This window comes from Emydura macquarii, unplaced genomic scaffold, assembly GCF_026122565.2.
Source record: "Emydura macquarii macquarii isolate MOO-44397 ecotype Brisbane River unplaced genomic scaffold, CSIRO-AGI_Emac_v2 contig_2422, whole genome shotgun sequence".
NCBI classification, from domain to species: domain Eukaryota; kingdom Metazoa; phylum Chordata; order Testudines; family Chelidae; genus Emydura; species Emydura macquarii.
Genome location: NW_027132559.1, coordinates 3072113 through 3094868, shown reverse-complemented (window position 1 = coordinate 3094868; position 22756 = coordinate 3072113). Strand labels below are relative to the sequence as shown.

Here is a 22756-nt window from a genome sequence, read left to right as displayed (position 1 = left end):
TGATTCGATTTGTTGCTAGACTTATCAGTGACACCCTCCCCTTAGGCTCTCCTGAACCGACTGGATCTGATCTCACAAGACCATGGTCTACTGCTACATCCAAACCTAGCCTCCCTGCACCTGATGGTGTGAATGCTGCATGGCTAAGAGGAACTTGTCTGTTCCACCCAAGTTCAACAAGTCCTGCTAGGAAACAGAAAACCTCCACCAGAGCCTCATACTTGGTCAAGTAGAAGCATTTTCACCTGCTGGGCATCTGAGCAGGATCTTTCCCAAGCTAAGTCATATGTTCAATTCATTTTGGAATATCTGCTCCACTTAAAACAACAAGGTGTGGTGTTATCAATTAAGGTACACCTGGCAGTCACATCAGCCTTTCATCCTCCTATTCAGGGCAGATCAGTCATCTCACATAAGATGATAGCCAGATTCCTCAAGGGTCTAGATAGGCTCTTCCTGCCAATATGAGACCTGATTCCTCTGTGGGATCTCAGCCTGGTCCAATCAAGGCTCACTGGGCCCCCTTTTGAGCCCTTGGCATCTTGCTCTCCTCTATTATCTATCATGGAAAGTTGCCTTCTTAGTGGTGATTACTTCAGCAAGGCAAGTCTCTGAGATCAAGGCCCTGACTTCCAAACCTCCTTAGATGGTGTTCTACAGGGATGAAGTCCAGCTGTGCCCTCACCTGGCCTTCCTGCCAAAGGTGATATCACAGTTCATGTCAAGCAGGCTATTTTCTTACCAGCCTTCTTCCCAAAGCCCCACAACTCTAGTGAAAAAAGATGTCTTCATACACCAGAGGTTAGACAAACTCTTGCTTTCTACATTGACAGGACTAAGCCTTTCTGCAGGTCCATGCAGCTGTTCATTGCAATCGCCAAATGGATTAAAGGACTGCCGGTATCATTCCAGAGGATTTCATCCTACATGATGGCTTGCATCTAAGCCTGCTACATGCAGGCGAAGGTAACCCCCTCCAGCTTTACTGACAGCTCATTCTATAAGAGCTCAAGTGGCGACGGCAGCTTTCCTAGTTCAGGTCCCAATACAGGACATCTGCAGAGCCACAACGTGGTTGTCTGTCCATACCTTTACGTTCCAGTACACTATTACTCAACAGGCCCAGGATAACGCAGGCTTTGGCAGAGCGTTATTACAATCAGCATGTTTATAACTCCTGGCACACCTCCAGAGGCACTTAGGAGTCACCTGACATGGAATGGACATGAGCAAGCACTCTAAGAAAGAATGGTTACTGACCTTTTTGCAAGTGGTGGTGGTCAAGATGTATTGCTCATGTCCATTCCATGACCCCCCCCCTCCTTCTCCTTGGTCGGAATTCCAGAAAGCAGGAACTGCGGGGTGGTCACCAGTGGCGCCCCTTGTACCAGCACATGTACATGTAACCTCAGAGGGCGCTAGAGCCGGCCCTATGGATACCACTGAGGGAGAAATCTCCAGCACCAGTGCATATGGCGCGCACACACCTGACATGGAATGGACATGAGCAACACATCTTGAAGAACAACACTTACGAAAGGTCAGTAAATGTTCTTTATGCCTCTTCTGGTTTCCATGGCTGATGATTTCTGGTGATTTTCAAGATTTTAGGGTAGCTGACAGTCTTCAGATATGGCTCAAAGAGGTCAAGAATTCGCAGCACAAACTGCTAGACATCCTGCAGTCAGCAACATTCTCCAAGGTGGCGTTACCCTTTATAGAAATGCTTCTGGATCCATCTAAGACTGTGTGGCAGACATCTGCTATTTTTCTGCCAACATGTAAATGGGCAGATAAGTAGTAGTATGTTTGTTCTTACTCCTCCACCTAAGTCCTTGGGGAAGGAGACTGTAAATGGATGGGGTAAGCAATACTACTCCAAGCTTACAAGGATCTATATGATTACTAGGACCAAAAGAAACTAGATCTTTTAGGATGGAATGCCTGTTCTTCAGCACCCAGGCAATTTCAGGTTGTGAACTATCAGGAGAGAACAGCTAAATATAATTTTATGAACTATAATAGATTTATGGCCTTTATTGAATATCTGCTGCAGAAACATAAGGAACAATTGCAGTCCATTTCAGAGGGCCATTTATTGGCCAAAACCTCTCTTCAAGCATTCTTGTCTGCCGTGTATGCTGCTGCCAGGTTTGCCTTCATGGCATTGGTTTTGTGCAAGGCATCCTGGCTCCAATTCTCAGGGGGACCTTCCCTTTGATGGTCTTAAGCTATTTTTAGAGATCATTGATGAGTCCTTGCACATGTTGAAGGACTCCAGGCTACTTTGTGACCCATGAGTGCATATACATACATCTGTGAATAAGAGAAGATTTAGTAAGTCAGACTGCCCAGAGATCGTGTCCTGCTCAGTTCTCTGGATTTCATAAATTCACTGACCCTCTCAGGAAAAGATATAAATACCACAGAAAGAGGGCTGCTCACCTGCCTTCCACACGCATCCAGTTGTCTTCAAAAGCAACAGTTTTTGACAATTGAGAATGCAAATCCTCCCACACTTCTCGTTTTACAGCTGCAACTATTTGTCCATGTCTCCTGCTTTGATGGCTGCCTTTCCAGCATACTTGGAGGTTGATCCTAGCATACGAGCGGATGATAGGAGTCACGACGTGGGGTTACACCATTCACTTTAAGTCTCACCTCCCTTCCACCCCCCTTCTCTGTCTCTCTTCAGGAACCACTCTCACGAGCTTTTATTGAGACAAGAAGTGGACTCTCTCCTTCAATTAGGGGCAATAAAACTGGTCCCACCTCCTCATAAGGACAAAGTTTTATTCAAAGTATTTCCTTGTGCCAAAGGAGAGTGGAGGGTGGAAACAAATCTTGGATATAAGACTTCTAAACAAAATTGTAAAATCTCAGAAGTTCAGGATGGTGACTCTGACCACTAAAACACCTTCACTGGAGGAATGGGATTGGTTTTTTGGCTTGTTACCTACAATACACCCATCAAACAGGAAATATCTATGCTTCACTATAGGCCAGGATCACTTCCAATATTGAGTACTTCCCTTTGGCCTTTCTTGCGCCCCAAGGCTGCTATCAAAGGTCCCGGTGGCAGTGGCTGCTTATCTCTGACTAGAAGCAATCCTAGTCGTCTATACCTCAACGACTGGCTACTTAAAGGCCATTCTTATGAAACAGTGTCACCTGAAGTTGGACTATCCACATGGACACTACTCCAAGAAGTTACTCACATTGTGCAGTAACTGTGGGGCTTCAAGACATGTATCCCCGTTGGTGCTTCGCTACCCACCCTCCTTCGCCAGCTTCAGATTTTCTGTGGGATGTTCAGGTGGAGAAGGAATTGAGGGCGGTTCCTTGCCTGTGCATCCCTGTATAGCTTCTGTGCCTCCCAAGGAGGCATAGGATGTGTGTATGGGCTGAATGGACACTACTAATGGAAAATCTCCAATCAGGGGCTCAAGAGGTGCATGTGTACCTGAAGTGGAGCATTCATAGGGGGACACATCTCGAAGACCTGCACTTACTGCACAAGGTAACTTCTTCTTTTCAAAGCAGTTCCCATTTCTCCCCCCAGTTTCTCACACATGCTTTTCCAAGTCTGCATATCAAATGTGTTCGTGAGGATTCTGGGCCTTAAAAAAATTTTTTTTTTTTTTTTTCCTGCCCAGGCTATTCGAAAAGGGCCACATAACTCAGTATTCTTAAAGGAAAGAAATACCAAATCCTGTTTGCAATGGATTATAGAGTTTCCTGTACTCAGAGTGTGTATAACTGTTTGTAAAATCACAACCTTAATTTTAATCACAACCTGAAATCAAGAATACCAATGAGCTTAAAATTATATGGATGTGTGTAAGTGCTATATTACTGGCTAAATCAGCTTGTTACAAAATGGATTTTTTTTCTGTTTCCAAATATTAGAACAAATCTTCATTAAAATAAATGCTTTGAATGTTTGTTCATTTAAGAGTTTACATACATTAAAGCCATTTTTTTTGCCTCCTTCTATTAGTTACGAGATAATGTCATAACACCTCGAGATACAACGATGACCTTCACTTGTTTTGTGTTTTTTGATATGTTCAATGCTTTGAGTTCCAGATCTCAGGTATGCTATCCTATATTTAACATAAGTACATTGAAATTTTGACTCTTTTACATAGTAGTTACACTTTTCTTCTGTTGAAGATGTGCTCATTTCATTTCTGGGTTTTAGAATTTTTTTAAACGTAATTTCTCATCATGTGAGAAAGTGGTGTGTGTTGGCTTTATTGTGTGCTCACAAGCTTAGCAGCTCCGCAAGCTTAACAGGGTAGCATTTGAAGTCACAGGTCAGTGATGGGGTTTTAATTTTGGATAACTGATGCATGAAATCTCCAAAACATTGGATTAGCATTGCTAACCCAACTCACAAGAGTAAGAAATCTTAACTTAATTAAAAGCTAAAAAGTTAGTTTCTCTGTATTGCTTCATGTATGTATTTAATCATCATTCTGTCCTTAGAGTATTCCTGTTAATATCTTCAGTTGTTTAGGGAACTTTACAAAATAAATCACTATTGTTAAATTTCTATCCACAAAACACAGGAAAATTTGTTATGCGAGTCCTTGTTTTGAAAATAAATCAGTGTAACTTACAGGTTTTTAAAAAAAGAATAAAAATATGAAACTCTGTTGCAATCTGAGAAAATAGACACTTAAAATACCCTAATTGGCCAGCTGTATCATGAAAATATATTCTCGCATGAGTCTGTTGCATTGACAATAGATGTCCATTAATACTTATTCTACATATGCAGAAGCAAATTCCCTCTCATTTTATTTTCTTAGCCTAGGGCCAGATTTATAAAAGTGTATTTAGGCACTTAAAGATGCAGATAGGTGAGATATCCAAAAGTGTCAAAGTGAGTTAGGCACTTAACTCTCATTGAACTCAGTGGGAGTTAAGTACTTAACCTGCTTGAGTGCTTTTATGAATACCAGTGAATGATAGTCTGCCTCTTTAGGTGCCTAAATAACCTTGTAAATCTGACCCTAGTTATTACATGGATTGAGAACATTTTTTTAATTAAATGGGACTAACTTTAAAAAAATTTCAGTTTGTTTTTAAATTCAGCCTATGATATCTAGGTCACACTTCTACCTACGACAAGTATATTCAGCAATGCTAAATCCTTCTGTACTATTATTGGTGGGCGTTCCTGATATGCAGCCTCTCCTATTCTGGAAGAGTCTTATACTTAAACACCTCAATCTTGTGTCATCATGTAATTCATTAAGTATAGAAGTTGCAGAGTTATCAAATAAAAAGAGATCATCCTATCTTTTGAGAATTTGTTCTGGATCGCCCCAAGTCTGTCACTGAATTTTTGAAAGTTGAGATAAAAACAAATGATAGGGAAAGAATTTTGCATAATATAACCGGTTGCAAATAACTAAGGTACAGAAAGATCTTAGAATTAGAACTACAGGTACAATGTAATTCATTATCTATTTTATTTCACAGACGAAATCTGTATTTGAGATTGGACTTTGCAGTAACAAAATGTTTTGTTATGCGGTTCTTGGATCTATAATGGGGCAATTATTGGTCATTTACTTTCCTCCACTTCAGAAGGTTTTTCAGACAGAGAGCTTGGGTGTACTAGGTAAGAAAAGTCTTCCTTTTCTATTTCTGATCAATCTGCAAATCCAGTGGCTGAAAGTTTTAGAATTTATTTCGCCCTTTATCCATAGATGAATGCAAATGGTGCAAAGCCTCATCTTTTACAAGGTCCTCTTAAAGTTGTTTTCTTAGAGAACAAATTAAATGTATATGAAAAGCACAAAACAAATGGATCAATACTTCCAAGATGCATAAATACTTCATATTCAGAGAATTCTTTTCTAATGTAAATTCCAATATATGCAAAACTGAAAAACTGATCAGGTTTTTTTATTCTTTTGTAATGTAGCTTTTGTTTTTAAAAAAAGCCCTATATTTTAAAAACAAGTGGTTTTTAAACAGACAGTCTCGGATTAATCTCAAATAGAAATTCCACATTATTAGGATTGTTTTAATAAAAATCTGTCAGAATTTTGAGAAGTTGCAATTTTACCACAGTTGCCGTCACTTAAATATTTTTTTGAAGCCAACAGTAATGTAATTATGGTGATTTCTACTGAGATTTTTTGGAGATGAAAATTAATTACCTCTTATACAAATATTTCTCAATGTAGACTATCTCTTCTCTTTGTTATGGTTTCATTTCCAAAAAGTAGTGTATTTCAGAATAAGATCTAAATATACTGTTCACAGTAATATACTAGACCAGTGGTTCTTAACCTTTCCAAACTACTGTACCCCTGAAGCCTGAGTCCCACCCCCACGGGGCTGAGGCATGTAACTTAGTTTCATGGTGCCCCTGTGGCTCCAGGCAATTGCCTTTCTTGCCACCCCCAATACCAGCTCTGCACTTGCGACCCCTCTAAACCCCCAGGTTAAGAAACATTGTACTAGACATTCTTACTTTAACAAATGTTGATAGAAAATAGTTAATATATAGAATTTGAAACATTTCAGTTTACATCTCCTGTCAATCCCCTGGATTCTGAGTAACATGTGTATGTTACTTTTTAATATATTTTTAAAATTGACTCTTCAAATGTGCATATATCCAACAATTAGAAAGCCAATTAGAAGGAAATGATAACTTTGTTCTGGAGTGCAGGACAAGATATCATGTATGACTTAGGCTGTGGAAGGACCTGTGGAAGTACTTAGGCTGTCAAAAGCTAAGAAACAATGTTAAAATCAACCAAATTGTCTTTTCTAGATTTGTTGTTTCTTCTGGGCCTCACCTCTTCTGTCTGCATAGTGGCAGAGATCATGAAGGTTGAAAGAAGCAAGGAAAAGATCCACAAACATGGAAGTTCTTCGTCATCTTTTCTTGATGTATGATGCATATTGCATTCTTTTATTTGTAAACTAGGAATTGCAGTCTGAAGATGTAGGAGAAAGCAAAACAAAGAATTTGGAGGGCTTTTGTCAAGTCCTTTGTGTTTCACTGACTAAAGATGAACATTGATGTTTCAAGACAGTTGAGATTTAAAACTTCCAGCTGTGGGAGTAACAAATGAAATTATGCAACTTTGGTAACATTTTTCCTCAAACAGAAATTTACTTTTGAGATTGAATGGAACTTTGTAAATTGTGTGGGTGTGTACTTTAAAGAGAAATGTCAAAGCCTGAGTCCCACCTTCTGCACTTAAGAGGTATACCTGTATAAAAACCATCTTAGATATAAATATTTTAGTTTGTTTTTATTTAATTGTATTCCTTTACTTTTATGGTGGTGGGACTTTGTAATTTAATACAAGGATAAACTTAAGCATTTCAGAGGCATTCCCTTTGGTTTCGAATCTGAGGCACCAGTGCCGTATTTCAGCTACTGTATTTATTTACTTTATCCTGCAATGTGTAAATGGCTCAAGTACCTTGTGTACTATCTTTTTTGTATATCCTAAGTTTTTTTGCACAGGATGTGACCACTGTCGGATCACTGTTTTTTTCCTTTTCTTTCTTTTTGTGATTGAAAAGCCTATATTGCAATTTGAAGTAAATGTTTGCTTTTCTTAACGCAAGTGTGAATGTCTAACTTAAACTGGCATTTAGAACAGATCATCATGCTTTTTTTTTGGCATTCCTGCAGATGCAAGTTTCGTGTTTCACCATCAACGTGTATCCACACACTCAATATTATTATTAAGAACTGTTTTGATAAAGCAGTTTGCAGTAAACTGTTTCTTTGAAAACAAATGCACTGTAATTCTCTCTTTGGCAGCATGAAATCCTATTCCTTCTCAAAGAAGCTTAATTCCATCTATTATCTTTGCTGCTTTTGTTCCCCTCTCCTGCAAAGAAAACTCCATCCTATTTGCTTTACAATCTGACTGATTATTCTAAATGTAAAGCTTTTTTGGAAGATAACTTTTCATGAAACTGACTGTCTTAACAGATTTAAAACTAGTTTTTAAACTTAGTCCAGAAGCTCTGGTTAGGGATTGTATTTTAGAAGCTCTAGTACATGCTATGGGGTAAGTTTGAACTTCAGTATAAACTTGAACAATGACAAATGACAATGACAAAGTAGTAAATGACAAAGTAATGCCCTTGAAATTAGGCCTTGTGTATCTTACAGCTTGCTTCCTACAGCTTATTTATTAGCATGTATTGTTGAACATTTATATTTAATATGAGTAGTAGCTGGATATGAACACGTGTTTACCATTCCCATGATACATATAGGGATTAACATTTAATCTGTCTTTTCAAAAGCATTTTTAAACTGCAGAAAATCTGGTTAAAAGCTAAAACAGACTTAAAACACTGGTCATATTGCTCTTTGGTAGAATGAGTTAATAATTTTCATTAGTGCTTAGCAGAAATAGAAACCATTTTGTACTTCGTAGTGCCTAAATTGATTTTAACTTTCAAATGTTTCCATGTTGTAAGAGCAAAATAATGGGAAAATATAGTGACATTGACATACCAAACTACTTGACTTCTGTTGAGTCCCAAATCCTCATTGGCACCAACAGAAATCAGATTTTAATTTATTTTTGAAGTTCTTCTTTGTATTTTCAAGCACATTCTTTTAATGTGAGTTTTGGATGAGCCAACTGCCAATAATGCTTAGTCATGGCACCAGCTCAATTAATGATAGTGTTTTTTGTTTAGAAATCATTCTCTCCAACCATTGTGATCATGGGAAGTTACACTTGACATTAATACTGTTGAGTAGGAAAATGTTCTTGTTCTTTGAGTGCTTGCTGATGTCCATTCCATTGTAGGTGCGTGCGCGCACCGTGCACAGTTACCAGAAAATTTTTCCCCTTAGCAGATCTGTAGGGCTGGCTTCGGCACCCCTTGGAGTCCTGCGCGCATGGCGCGGTATAGTAGGCACTGTCAGCCCTACGCCCCCTCAGTTCCTTCTTTCTGCCACTGACAGTTACTGGAACTGCATTCTTGCTTGCTTCCACAAGTGCAGGGGCAGGTTTTGCCTGGGGCGGTGAGCCCGTCTACAGAGTGCCCCCCTATTCCAGAGAGTGGAAAGGGTCACTACACCTTGCGGTGCCGTCAACACTGGAGGCGTTTCAGGCTGCAGCCAACTTGTTGGCCCTGCCTGTTCTTTGCACCCTGTCGGCCCAGATGGAAAGGGTTAGAGCGCCCACATGATGGGTCCTCCCAGTGTCTGCACACCTCACCAGACCCCCGACGCACTTCTCCATGAAACAGGTCATCGCAGCAGAGATCGAGCCCACCAAGAGGCTGATCCCCTGGGGTGCGTTTCCCGACACCGAGGCAGAGTCCTGGTACTGGAGGAACCCAGAAAGTCTAAAGCATCACTCTCAATTGCTGGCACCGAGGGCAGCAGCATTGACGAGTCAACATGGGTCCTTCTCAATATCAAGCAGATGCTCCCTGGCTGGAGCCTGGCACTGTGCTCAGTCACCAGCACCAATGAGTTCACCCGCGCATCGGTTGCGCAGAACCCGGTCACCGACATCACGGCGCTCGCCCAAGGAGGAGTCCTGCTGACCACAGTCTTTTGTACCGAGAGGCTCCTGGTCACCCAGACAATGATGCTCCTCTTACTGTGGGCAGTCCTCCTCACTGAGTCGGTCCAGGCAGTGACGCTGCCGGTCACCGGACTCGTACTCCCTGCTCCTAAGATGTCGGTCAAGGGAGCACTGGGATAGAAGGCGCAGATACCGCTCCCCCACCCCTCAGTACTGTGAGACAAGGAGGCAGTGGAGCTCAGGTCGATGCTGGTCACTGGCAGGAGGGTCCAGCGATTCCAGGGAGGGAAAGGATCTAGCAGCTCTCCCCACCCAGTCTCTTTGACCTGAGGGGCAAGGGCAAAGTCCCTTCAGGACCCTCCAGGGTGGCCTCAGGGTCAATGGCCACCCCAATGGCACTACTGGAACCCCTGGGGGTTACAGGTGACCTCAGGACCCTACTCCCTTATCTCATCAGGGAAGCAATTGGGGGCCACAGCACCACCAGCAGAGGCCCATGACTCTGAGTCAGGGGAGGAGTCAGACCCATGGAGGGTACATCTGTGGGGGCTCCCGCACACTCAGCAAAAGTGCCGGCTCCTGTGGCACTGGGTCAGTCATCCTCTTCCTCCCCAGATGAGGCACTGTTTCATGCCCATTGGCTCCCCTGGACGACTTCCAGGCGCACCAGGAGCTCCTAAAAAAGGTGGCCTCCAACCTCGGACTAGAACTGGAGGAGCTGCAGGAGCAGACGGATGACATGTTTAATGTAGTGGCAATGGCGGCACCATCCCAGGTCACCCTACCAGTGCATGAAGGAGTCCTAAAGTTGGCAAGGGTGTCTGGCAAACTCCATCCTCCCTGCCCTTGATCTCAAAGAGGGTGGAGAAAAAGTATGTTCCTGTGAAAGGATTCAAATACTTGTTCACCCACCCTGCGCAAAGCTTCCTAGTACTGGTGGCGGCAAATGAAAGGGACAGGCAGGGACAGCCCCCAAAAACAAGGACAACAAAAAACTGGACTAGTTTGGGAGAAAAATGTATTCTACTGCCAGCCTCCAGTTCCGCGTCGCTAATCAAAGGGTATTGTTATAGTTATTCCTCCCTACCTTGTGGGATTTCCTCAAGCATTTTGGGGAGGCCATACCTTCAGATCAGGCCCAAGACTTCTCCACGGTTTTGGAGGAGGGCAGGACAGTGGCCCGAGTGGCTTACGGCTGCCTCAGACAGGGCTGACTCGGCGACAAGGGCAATGGCCTTGGGGATCTCCATGCACTGTTGCTTGTGGCTCCAGTCGTCCGGTCTCTCCCAGGAGGTGCAGCAGTCCATTCAGGACCTACCGTTCGACAGAGCTGCACTCTTCTCAGAGCTGATGGATGCAGAGCTCCATGGGCTTAAGGACTCATGGGCAACTCTGCGCTCGTTGTGTCTGTACATGCTGCAAGCTTCCAGTAGGCAGTTTCAGCCCCAGCAGAGCCAGAAGCAGCAGCAGCCCAGGTTCCCAGCACAGCGATTCAGGACCTACAGGAGGAGAGAGAGGAATGTTAGGTGGCGCAGGCAGAACCCGCTTTTTTCCTTGACTGCACAGCTGAGCTGCCTACCTACTGTTGCTCAAACAGTCAGCGACACTCATTTTGATGGTGCACACAAGGACAGCATTCCAGCCTCACACCTGGATCCTGCATCCCCACCTTTCCTAAACCATCTCACTCCTTTCCTTCCAGCCTGGGCCCATGGACCCAGGACCCCAGCGGGTCCAATGTTATCACTGGAACAGGCTATACCCTCCAATTTTCTTCTTCTCCCTGCACCTTCCCATCCTCGTCCCTCTTCAGGGACCCCTCTCACGAACAACTCCTCTTACAAGAGGTGCACAATCTTCTTATACTGGGCGCGGTAAAGGAGGTCCTGCTGGACATGGGAGGATGAGGTTTATACTTCCTCATCCCGAAGGCCAAGGGGGCCCTCAGACCCATCCTGGACCTATGGGGCCTAAACAGGTACATCAGAAGGCAAAAATTCTGCATGGTTTCCCTGGCTTCTATTCCCTCCCTGGATCCAGGAAACTGGTATGCTGCCCTCGATTTGAAGGATGCATATTTTCACATATCAATCTTTCCGGATCACGGTTTCTCAGGTTTCTGGTGGGGGGTTCCCACTACCAGTTTACAGCCCTCCTGTTTGGCCTAATATCAGCCCCGAGGGTGTTCACAAAGTGCATGGCAGTGGTGGCTGTGTATCTCCGGCGTCAAGGACTACGGATCTATCCGTATCTGGACGACTTGTTAATCAGGCAGGCCGAGGGCTGAGTTCCAAGCCAGTCTGGACCTCGTGTGAGCCACCTGTCACAGGCTAGGCCTGCTAGTAAAGGAGCAGAAATCTACTCTGATGTCTGTACAAAGGATGGAGTTTATGGGGGCAGTCCTCATCTCAACGCAAGCCAGAGTGTTCCTACCGCGGGTCTGGTTCGAGGCCATGTCTGGCCTGATAAGGAGCCTCCATGCTTTCCCCCCTTACAATGGCACAAGTCTGCCTGCAGCTACTGGCCATGTGGCAGCGTGCACCATTGTGCTGCGCCACATCCACTTGAAGCTCAGACCGCTTCAGCTATGGCTGGCCTTGGCTTATGGCCCGAGCAGGCACCCAGTGGATGGGGTTGTCAGTGCCCCGCCGGTCCTGGCCTCCCTAGAATGGTGGTTAGACCCTTGGATGGTGATGGAGGGAACCCCCTTTGCAGATAGGCCCCTCAGTGACTCTGGTGTCAGATACTTCAGACCTGGGGGGGAAGGGAAGGGTGCACATCAGCTCTGGTCACAGTACTCAGGGGACCTGGTTGGAAGAGGACCAGGGGCTCCACATAAATGTCAGGGAGCTTTGAGCAATCCAGTTAGCATGTGTGATGCTCCTTCCTTTCTTGAGGGGCAAGGTGATTCAGGTCCTGACGGACAACACCGCTGCGATGTACTATATCTCAGACACGGTGGGGCTCGTTCCTAAGCCCTCTGTCTGGAGGCGGTGGGTCTGTGGAATCTGGCAATAGGCCATGATTTCACCTGGCAGCCTCTCACCTCCCTGGTATCAAGAATGCCACAGTAGACTGGCTCATCAGGTCCTTTGTACCTCCTCACAAGTGGTCTCTCCACTCATCAATCACCGACATGATCTTCTGGAGGTGGGGGTTTCCGTAAGTGGATCTCTTCGCCTCCAAGGTAAACAAGAAGTGCGGTCAGTTCTGCTTCTTTCAGGGGTGGGACGAGGGAGCCATGTCAGACGCCTTCCTCATTCCCTGGTCTAGGGGGTTGTTGTACGCCTTCCCTCCCATTCCGTTAATACATGAGATCCTATTAAAGATCAAGAAGGACAAGGCAAGGGTCATCCTTATTGCAGCCGCGTGGCCCAGGCAGCACTGGTTCACGACACTCCTGGAGCTGTAGGTCACCCCTTCCCTAAAACTGCCAAGGTGGCATGACCTCCTTTCCGAGGACCAGGGGTGCCTTCTGCACCTGGACCTGGGGTCCCTGCACCTGATGACGTGGAGGCTGAATGGCTGAGCTTGGAGGAGCGTTTGTTCATCTCAGGTGCAAACTGTAGTAATGAGTAGCAGGAAACCTTCCGCGAGATCATTGTATTTGGCCAAGTGGAAGAGATTCACTTGCTGGGCTGCACCATGGCAGATTACACCCCACCAGGCGCCGATCGAGGTGGTCCTAGACCACCTGTTGCACCTCAAGATTCAGGTCTAGCTACTGCCTTGCTAAAAGTGCATCTGGCTGCCATCTCAGCTTTCCACCCCCTGGTTCATGGGAGATCAACTTTTTCTCATGCCATGGCAGCAAGATTTCTGAAGGGCATAGAAAAGCTCTACCTACAAGTCAGGATTCTATACTCCCCTGGAACCTGAATTTGGTCCTCTCTAAACTCACGGGGGTGCCATTTGAGCCTATAGCAACTTGCCCACTTCTGCTACTGTCATGGAAGGTGGCCTTCCTAGTAGCTTATCACCTCTGCTACAAGGGTGTCTGAAATAAGGGCACTCACCTTGGCGCCGCCTTATACGATTTTTTTTTATAAGGATAAGGTCCAGCTGAGGCTTCACCTGGCCTTCTTGCTCAAGGTGGTTTCACAATTCCACACCAACCAGGACATTTTCCTGCCAGTGTTTTTTCCCAAAGCTGCACGCTTCTGAAGAGGAAAGGAGATGGCATATGCTGGATGTACGCAGAGCCCTGGCTTTCTACTTGGAGAGGACAAAGCTGTTTCATAAGTCCACACAACTGTTCATTGCAGTGGCCAAAAGGATGAAAGGCTTACCTGGCTCATCACAACGAATGTCCTCCTGGATAACCACTTGCATACGCTTCTGCTATGAGCAGGCGAAGGTTCCACTACCGGGCAATGTCACAGCTCACTCCACCAGAGTGCAGACATCTGCAGCATTCTTGGCGTGAGTGCCTCTGCAGGATATATGGAAAGCTGCTACGTGGTTGTCAGTAGACACGTTTACGTCCCACTATGCTATTGTGCAGCAGGCTAGGGATGAGGTCAGATTCGGCAGGGCGATGCTGCAGTCAACCAACCTATGAACTCTGAATCCACCTCCAAGGTACTGATTGCAAGTCACCTACAATAGAATGGACAAGAGCAAGCAGAAAGAAGAAAAGATGGTTACTTACCATGTCACTGTTGTTCTTCGAGATGTGTTGCTCATATCCATTCCATGACCTGCCCCTGTCCCTGCTGTAGGAGTTGACGGCAAGAAGGAACTGAGGGGGGTGTAGGGTTGGCAGCACCTGATATACTGCGCCATGTGCGCAGGACTCCAGGGGCGCCAAAGCTGGCCCTACGAGATCTGCTAAGGGGAAAAATTTTCCAGTAACTGTGCACACGCACCTACAATGGAATAGACATGAGCAGCACATCTCGAAGAACAACAGTTACAAGGTAACTGTTTTGCAGGACTCTTGGACACTCTTATCAGCCAGGAGTTCTTTAGTTGGGGAGAGTAAGTGACTTCAGAGAGAGAACTGATCGCCTTAATACTGAGGCTTGAGGAAAAAAGAAATCTGTCCACTGACATAGCTCCAATCCATGTAAGCTTGATTGTTCTGGTGGGGAGATGCTTTTAAGAAGGGTACGTCCACACAGAAGCCAACAGAAATCTAGCTTAGGCTGAAGTTGGAACAGTTGGAAAACATGGTAAAAGGTGTTGAAGTCAAAGAAATGCATACTGTAGAACTTAGTCAGAAGTGACTAGAGGCTACAAGAGAAAATACAGATGGATGAAATCTGAGCACTAAATCTTCAAAATGCACAAGAAATAATGGTGCATAAAGAATAAGAAATCAAATGATATTGTAATAGTGTCATGGGGGAATAGGAAGGGGAAAAACCACACTGAATGCATTGAGTGCTGGAGACTAGTCTGAACTTGAGACAAGTTTTTTTTTTCAATTATAGGTGCTTAAATTTAGGCTACTACATTCATATTAAGGCACCTAAGTAAATGACCTGTTCTTCAAAAGTGAATTTCCAACAGCTCCAATTGTGGCCCCCCTGGGTGGCAGGGTTTCTCTTGCCAGACCTCCAACTTTTGTGACAGTCTGTGGATCAGCCAACAGTAGCTGCAAGGGTCTACAGATTAGTATCAGTGATTTTAAAATGAGTCTTAACCTTCAGCAATGTGAATCACACTGCCTTTCTAATGCTGGACAATGCACTTCCAGTGGCTAGTGTGCAGCTGTGGATAATACCTTATCAGCACCTGTTTAAACCCAAAATGCCACCTATACTTCAGCACACTTGGTTAATATCTTTCTGACTCAATTAAAGCTACATGTTCCCATTTGTTCTTTCTTCTGGTTGTGTTCCAGGTGTTGAGGGTACATTTTTAATGCTGATCTAAAACCCAGTAACTCTTCTTTACATTAGCCTTTAGTTGCTCTTTTTCTAACCCCAGATACTTTAGGCAATGTAGACTTATGTCACCTTGCATTTTAGGAACCTCTTCCTGGTTACAGTAACCTGGCACTCTACCCTCAGAGTTCTTCCCATCTTACTGTGGAACATCATAAAATAAGTCTCTCTGAATGGGTCTTATGTACTCTGACTTAGAGAATGTATGAGATCTCTGGTGACAGAGCTTCAGGTGCCTTAGAGAAAGGAAGCCCTTACTGGGGTTGCACAAGTGCTCACTTTCAGCACAGAACATTTAGAATTCCCAGATTCCAAAAGGGCTGTGCAGCCCCAGCTGCCTCAGTTCCTTCCTTTTGTTTCCATAGCTAGCTGTGGGTATTGGACCTTCTCTTCAGTCCCAGAGCAATCCTGACCTTTTAATCTAATACTCCTTATTTGTTACAGTTAACTTCCTACTGTATTGAAATGTTCAGCACTTGAAAGAATAAACTCTCAGCACCAATGTATTTTTAAAAATGTCTAATAATTTTACACAATAAAACATAGCAGGTGGGTGAGTCATTAGAAATTTTTTGGAAGGTGATCTTAATAAGACATTCCCTTTATGTAAAAATAAAATATTTATTTCCACTGTAAATAAAAACTTTAGACATCTGGGTCAGAGTGATTAAAAATTCGTATTAGCCACTTTAAAAGTGACTCATCTTACACCTTTAAAGGATTTTATACCTTTTCCTTGATGCACTAAGTAACTGGATTTTCTTCCAACTTTCATTGCATATCCATTTTTAATTTGCTTGATTTTTCTCTCTTTAAATAAGTGAATTTATTACATTTATCCTAAATAGCAGAATACTAAATCCTACTTAGCTTTGGAACAAATTTGTTTTGCACATCCAAACTTAGTAAAACATTTTAAAAATGCAAATTTAAAATACTTTATCATTTCTCTAAACTGTACATTAAACTCCACTTCAAAAATTCAACTTCTAAAAGGAACATTTCTCTTTCTGCTCTACCCTCAAATTGTCAAGCAGACAGAAAAATTAAAGCTATGGCTGGTTACTTCAATTATAGTATCAATATAGTGAGATTATCTTCAACCTCTTAGTTCATAGGATCAGCTTTGAATACACGACTGATTTCAGGATTTGTCCTTAAGAAATGATTTAGTTATTGTAGTCCCTCTCAAGTTTGTATAGCTGTCAGTTGATGCAAATGTGACTTGGCAGACTGCTTTTAGGAAAATGAAGACATTCAGAAAGGAGTCTGGAAAGCATAGTAACATGCTGTAGAGATGCATTTGGGTGCCATCTGCAGATAAAAATTAAAAACAATAACAAACTTAGTCCTTCTGAAATGCTCCATATCTAATTATGTCAAATGATCGTACAAGTACAACTTCCATAAATCAAACAAAACTATAGATCTGATTTCTTTTCAAATAGTTCATTCTAACACTTATTGTCAGGAATGTAATATTTGAAATCATGTCTTTCCCAAATCAATTACATTATTTGGGTTAAACATTTAAGTATAAAGTTATGGTGATATGCATAATGAACTCAATGGGCATCATACTTCATTTCTAGTCAGATTTATATATCATGGACTTTTTGTGTGTCTCCTCTTCAAGCTTTCTCAAAATTCACAGGATTGAATTTGAGCAAAACTGGTTTTTTTTTTGTTTTGTTTTGTTTTTTTTTAAGATTTAGAAATATCCTTCCAGCAAATGTGTTAAAATTGCATCAGTATTGCAAAAGTTTAATGAATTCTAAAACAGGCAAATTTTGTCATGTTCCCACTTTGGTATGTCCCCGGTAGATGTAATATCCTTACAGAATTTACACTTCTTGAGCCAATCTTGCAAAGAGGCTGGAATTTTTAACTGCATGTGTATGCTTCTAAAGAAGTAATATTACTACAATAGGGACTGGCAGTAAGCAGGTCTTGATCCATTACAATGAAATAATGACTTTTTTTTTTAAACAACTCAGTGATAAACTGCCTGTATGTATATATACATGCAGCATTTTCCCACTCTTCACCTTTTACTGAGGAAAACCCCCAATCACTTAACAACATAACCAAGGTAGCTGCCATCTTGGGCTTTACAAAATAAACACCATAAAACTGCACCAACTTGCTCACTTACTACCATGAGGCTTTCCTGTTATAGCCTACATCTAGAACCTTGCTTCATGAACCTTCTTGCTTGCTGCCTTTCACTGAAGTTCTTTATTCTATACAGGTTTTTTACCATGCTCATCACCATGGTATCTGAGCACCGAAGACTACTTGAGGCAGAGGCAAAGATCTCATCCTGAAGATGGATGATTATTTCAGGAGTGGTTCTTTTAATCTGTTCAAACTTTAAAAATACTGTGTGGGAATAGTGCTGAAATAAAGAATAGATATGAAGTGCAAAATTTCACTAAATAGAAGCAAGAATCACAGATATAAAATGAATAGCCAAACCAAGGCATCCTTCTAGAAAGTTTGACAACTAAAAGTAGCAAAACTGATAGTTTAAGAGCTAATTAATTGTGTGTTATGGAAGAGAACTTTCATTATGACCATCCTCCTCACTTTGATGGGAGAAGATGCACTCCTGTTCAGACTTCTGTCTAGAAAAATATAGATAGATCTGACAAATCACCTTTACTTCAAATGTTTTTGTAGTCTGTGAGAAATAGCCTACAGGATTGAAAGGTGAACACAGCCAAAGATGATGTAGAAGTCAAATAGACATCCTTAAATTTTTTCTAATTTGTCCACACCAATTGCACATGTGCCAGAGATCGGATTCTTTTGAATGGCTGCGCCCATTGGGGCTGTATGTGCACCTTGGTAGTCTTCCCAACAGTAGCCAAAAGGTGTAAGGGGTGGGATGACCTCACTACCTCTTGTTCCTTCTCATTTCCCAAGGCTGTGAGACTGAACCCCACGGTGTGTACATCTCTTAACATACAGAGAGTAATTAAATCTGCTGTTCAAGTACTTAGTTGATGAGCTTAATTTATGCACTAGTAATTTAAAAAAAAATTCTTCTTAATCAGGGCACTACAGGATTTCTACCGACCACCAAGCTTGTATGAGAACTAGATGCCATTGTACCTAGGCCTAAAATGGCCAAAAGTCAAGATTTGCCAATCCTGCTGCACAGCAATATTTTTCAACAGGCACTTGTGATGCCTCTTATCCCTAGGACAAGTGTCTGAAGATTGCTTGGTGTGCAAATTTCTCAAAGGACATGCTGAAAACTAGAGAAGGTAAACTGAAGCTGCATCTCCTAGAGTCATCGATGTCCTCTTCAAATCCTGACAAGCAACCGGAGAGACCATCTCCACCTGGTCAGTCACATTTCTAGTGCCCCACTGAACCTTGATGTTACCCCAAGCTCAATGGACCTTCAGCAGCCCCACTCTTCTGGCATTGACCTAGAAGAGGGCCATATGGGGCAGCACTTCAGAGCCCACAGAAGACACAGATTTCCTCTAGTCAGGAGCCAGACAAAAGTCCTACCACAGTACTGCAGCATCCTAGAGCCTAAGGTTAAACCTTGCTCAAACACACTTAAAGCAAAATCAACACTGATTGCACAGTAGGCACTGTGCTGAGTAGCTGTCTCGGTACTGCTCAGGCAGAAGGCCCTCTCTGGCACCAGGAGTATTGGCACTGGATGACTTCCTGCTGGTTGAGAACCTGTGGTGGGCACATCTGCATGACGGCTATAGCACCGGCAGCTCACCCAGCACTGACTGACTCATTAGCACTGCTGCAAGTCAATTCTTGGCAGCGGCTGACTTTGCTGTAGGACCAATACCAGACTCTCTGGTCTTGGACAGACACAGGTAATAAACAGGCCACGTTCCTCTCATGATCTTTTGGTACTGCTCATGAACATGGCTAGGCCGAGGGCTCTGGACTGGTATGCCCCATCTGTGGAAGAAGATTGTGCCTTCTCAGCCTTTTTAAAGGAATGCAGCTGATCCTCCTTACCGGAATGTAACCCATCTCCACCATGGATAACCTAGTTGGGACATTGACAGTCGAAGGAGGAATCCTGAAGAGGCACCAAAAGTATTCAGGACTGAGAAGTGAACCATAAAGGTGGTATCCTCCCATGTCATCATCCCCCTCACAACCCCTACAAACCTTGGACCTATTGATCTTCTTGGGGCATTACCCATGTGTTAAGGAACTGCTTCCTTAGTGGTCTCCAGACAAAGATCACCCTCTCCAAAACAGATCCAGCCTGTTGCAGCACATCACTAACTACTGGGAAAGCAAGAGGTCTGTGGAACTGATGATGATCTCCCCCAACGGCTACTTACTATTTCTTCCTTGTCCTCCAATAAGGTGACTGACGGTGTAAACCCACATTGACACCAAAAGGGTTAAAGGAGTCTGTGTGCCCTGGTAATTTCACTGATTACATCTGGGGACGGTGTGATTAGATAAAGGGGTTGGATGTAAAAGAGGAGAGAGAGAAGGGACCAGTTGAGGGACCCACAGGAGAGGAGATAGGGATTCCTTCTCTCTGGGAAACAGCCTGAGGAAAGGCTGAGAAACAGAAAGAGGAGAAGAGTGCCTCCAGGGAGTAGCCTGGCTAGGAACCCTGATGAGCAGCAGACTTTGTGAACCCCTGAGTTAGGGCAGAGGAGTGTGCCAACCCTGGACAGTGGCCTGTTGGAGGCATATGGGATGAGAGGTGGAGAAAGACTATAGCAGCTGAGGCATGCCTATGAGGAAGAGGTGATCTGTGGAGCCCAGCTGGATTGTAGGTTTGGTTTTTTTAAAAACATTTAAGCCAAAGTCCCCCAGGAAGAAAGAAAGAAAACACTGGCTCTGGAAGGGGCTGGACTACGTAAAACAGTCTGGCCAGAAGACCAGATCTTCCTACAATGTGAGTAGGCCGAAGGATAGTGGGGGGAAATTGAGGCAGAGTTGCTGAATCTCTACATCTGGACACAAGGGGGTGTGTGGTAGTGATGATGTTGTTACAGCAACTAACTCTCCCACCTGATTTCAGGGTCAGATGAGATTAGTGGAAACACTGGGTAGCCTACTGGAGAGAACCTAAGAAAACCAACAACTGCTCGACATTCTCCAACCCATATCTTTGGACGGAACGGCCTTATTAATGTAAGGGCCTTCCGGAACCAGCACAGATTATATGGCATGCTCCTGCATCAATCCTGACAACTTCTCAGGGCACAGATAGAAGATAACAGGTGTCTGCCAAAGGGTATGAATACTTCTTGCAGAATCTCACCTCAAGAACCATGGACATCCAGGCTGTTGATGAGAGACTGAAGCAGCAGTCCAAATCCACTCCCAGGGAAACAGATCCAAAGCTGAATCTGTTTGGATGAAAAGTATATTCCTCATCTGGCATCCCTCGAAGTTCAAGTGACCATAGAGGATCTACACTTTCAGGCTAATGAACTGTTCTACAGTGGCACAGACAAGATACTGAGCTCACTAAGATTTGAGTGTGACTCTGCACGTCACCTCTGAGATGACAATGTTGGCAGTCCTCATACAGATACAGGCCCCAGCAGCCTCAGCAATGCTCTCCAGACACACCAGGGAAGAGGTAACATTTTTACAAAGACGTTGTTCAACCTCTTCCTCAGCCAACCTGTAAGAGGGACAGCCACCCAGAAAACAATTTTGACAGGAGCATCTAGAGCCTATGGATTTCTCCCTTCAACTCAGTTTGGAAACTGCCAGCTTTATTTCAGAGAACTTGGGCTGGGAGTACCTCAGACTGGTGGGTCTTGAAGATTATTACAAAGGGTATTCTCACCCCACTGCAGTGAAATTTCTGAAAGGACTGGTCCATGCTTTTCTACTAGTCAGAACTCCTTCTTCCCCTGGGCTCTGAATGTAGTGTTCGCTAGATCAGTGGTTCTCAACCTTTTTTTCCCTGAGTACCACTTGGGGAAAAAAAAGGGGGGGGGGGACTTTCGGCGGTGGCGGGGTTTCGCGGGGGGTGGGAGGACGGGACTTTCGGTGGTGGCGGGTTACATGGGGGAGAACAATGCCCTCCGCCGAAACCTTTCTGCCGTTTGCCCCTTTTTGGCGGCAGGGTTTCGTGGGGGGGGGGGGGCACGTCCGGCGGTGGATTCGGTGGCGTGGTACAGCTTGTGTACCACCCAGCCTTCTTCGAAATACCACCAGTGGTACGCATACCACGGGTTGAGAACCGCTGGGCTAGATGATTTAATAGGTCCCTCCCTTTGAGCCTATGGCTGCCTGCCCCTTCCATCTCTTCTCAACAAAGAGAGCCTGTGTGGTGGCCGTAACTGGTTGGGAGATTCAGGCCCTTATGGTACAAACTTTGTGTCACAAAGTCAGCAGTCGACCTCATCTGCAGTTCCTGCTTAAAGTAGTGTCAGACTTTCACATAAATCAGTCTCTTCATCTGCTGGTCTTTTCCCATACCTCATTCTTACTGTCCAAAACGAAACTTCATATATTGGACATAGGACAGTGCTCTATCTAGACGAGACTAGATAAAACTGGGCATCACACTTTGTGGCATTTGTGAATGGATGAGAAGATAACAGATAATCTCTGTGAGGATATCTAAATGGGTTTGATTCTATATACCTGCTACATGCTAGCAAACAAAGATCCCCCTTGGCACATCAGGTCCCATTTGATTTGAGCCCCTGCAGCCCCCATCGCCCCATTGAATGACATCCATTGACTGAGATGTCTGGTGACATGGTGTTCGGTTTGTACTTTTTACCATGTACCTATGCCTTCATGAAGGCCTCTAGATCAAATGCAAACTTTGCTAGCATGCATTACTTCAATCAGTATTTAAATAGGACTCATATTACCCATCTCTGAGCATGGGACAGTGCTTGCTAGTCACCCAAGAGTGAAATCTGTGGAAATCACTTGAAAGAACAATTACTTACCTTACGGTACCAAGGTTCTTCAAGATGTGTTGTCCACACAGATTCCTTAACCACCCCTCTGTCCCCGCTAATTTCCAGAATCTTTATAGGCAAAGGAACTGAGATGCAGTTGAGGCTGCCCCCCCGCCCCTTATGCCCTTGGCTACAATGGTAGTGAGGGCACTCGGGGCACAGCCACGGCCCCAATGGACACTCCTATCTGAAAGAATCTGATCTCATGCACAAGGGATGCATGCACCCCAAGATTGAAATCTGTGTGGACAACACAACTCAAAGGACCAGAGTTGTTGTGAAGGTTAGTAACCGTTCTTTCTGGTGAACAGTAGATACAAGCCTGAAGACTAAAGATACAGGTAATTATCTAAAAATCTTTATAACA

The 22756-nt window shown here is 43.9% G+C and overlaps 1 protein-coding gene across 6 annotated transcripts in view; it reads left to right on the top strand.

Annotated features, from left to right (window-relative positions):
• The window catches only part of ATP2C1 (ATPase secretory pathway Ca2+ transporting 1), a 132352-nt gene that overhangs the window by 107307 nt on the left and 2289 nt on the right, over positions 1-22756 (top strand). For all 6 annotated transcript variants that reach the window (XM_067561786.1, XM_067561792.1, XM_067561788.1 and 3 more), the window contains 3 exons: positions 4001-4096; positions 5494-5635; positions 6803-6921. In XM_067561786.1, coding sequence (XP_067417887.1) covers positions 4001-4096; positions 5494-5635; positions 6803-6921 — 357 coding nt within the window. The remainder of the gene's footprint in view (positions 1-4000; positions 4097-5493; positions 5636-6802; positions 6922-22756) is intronic.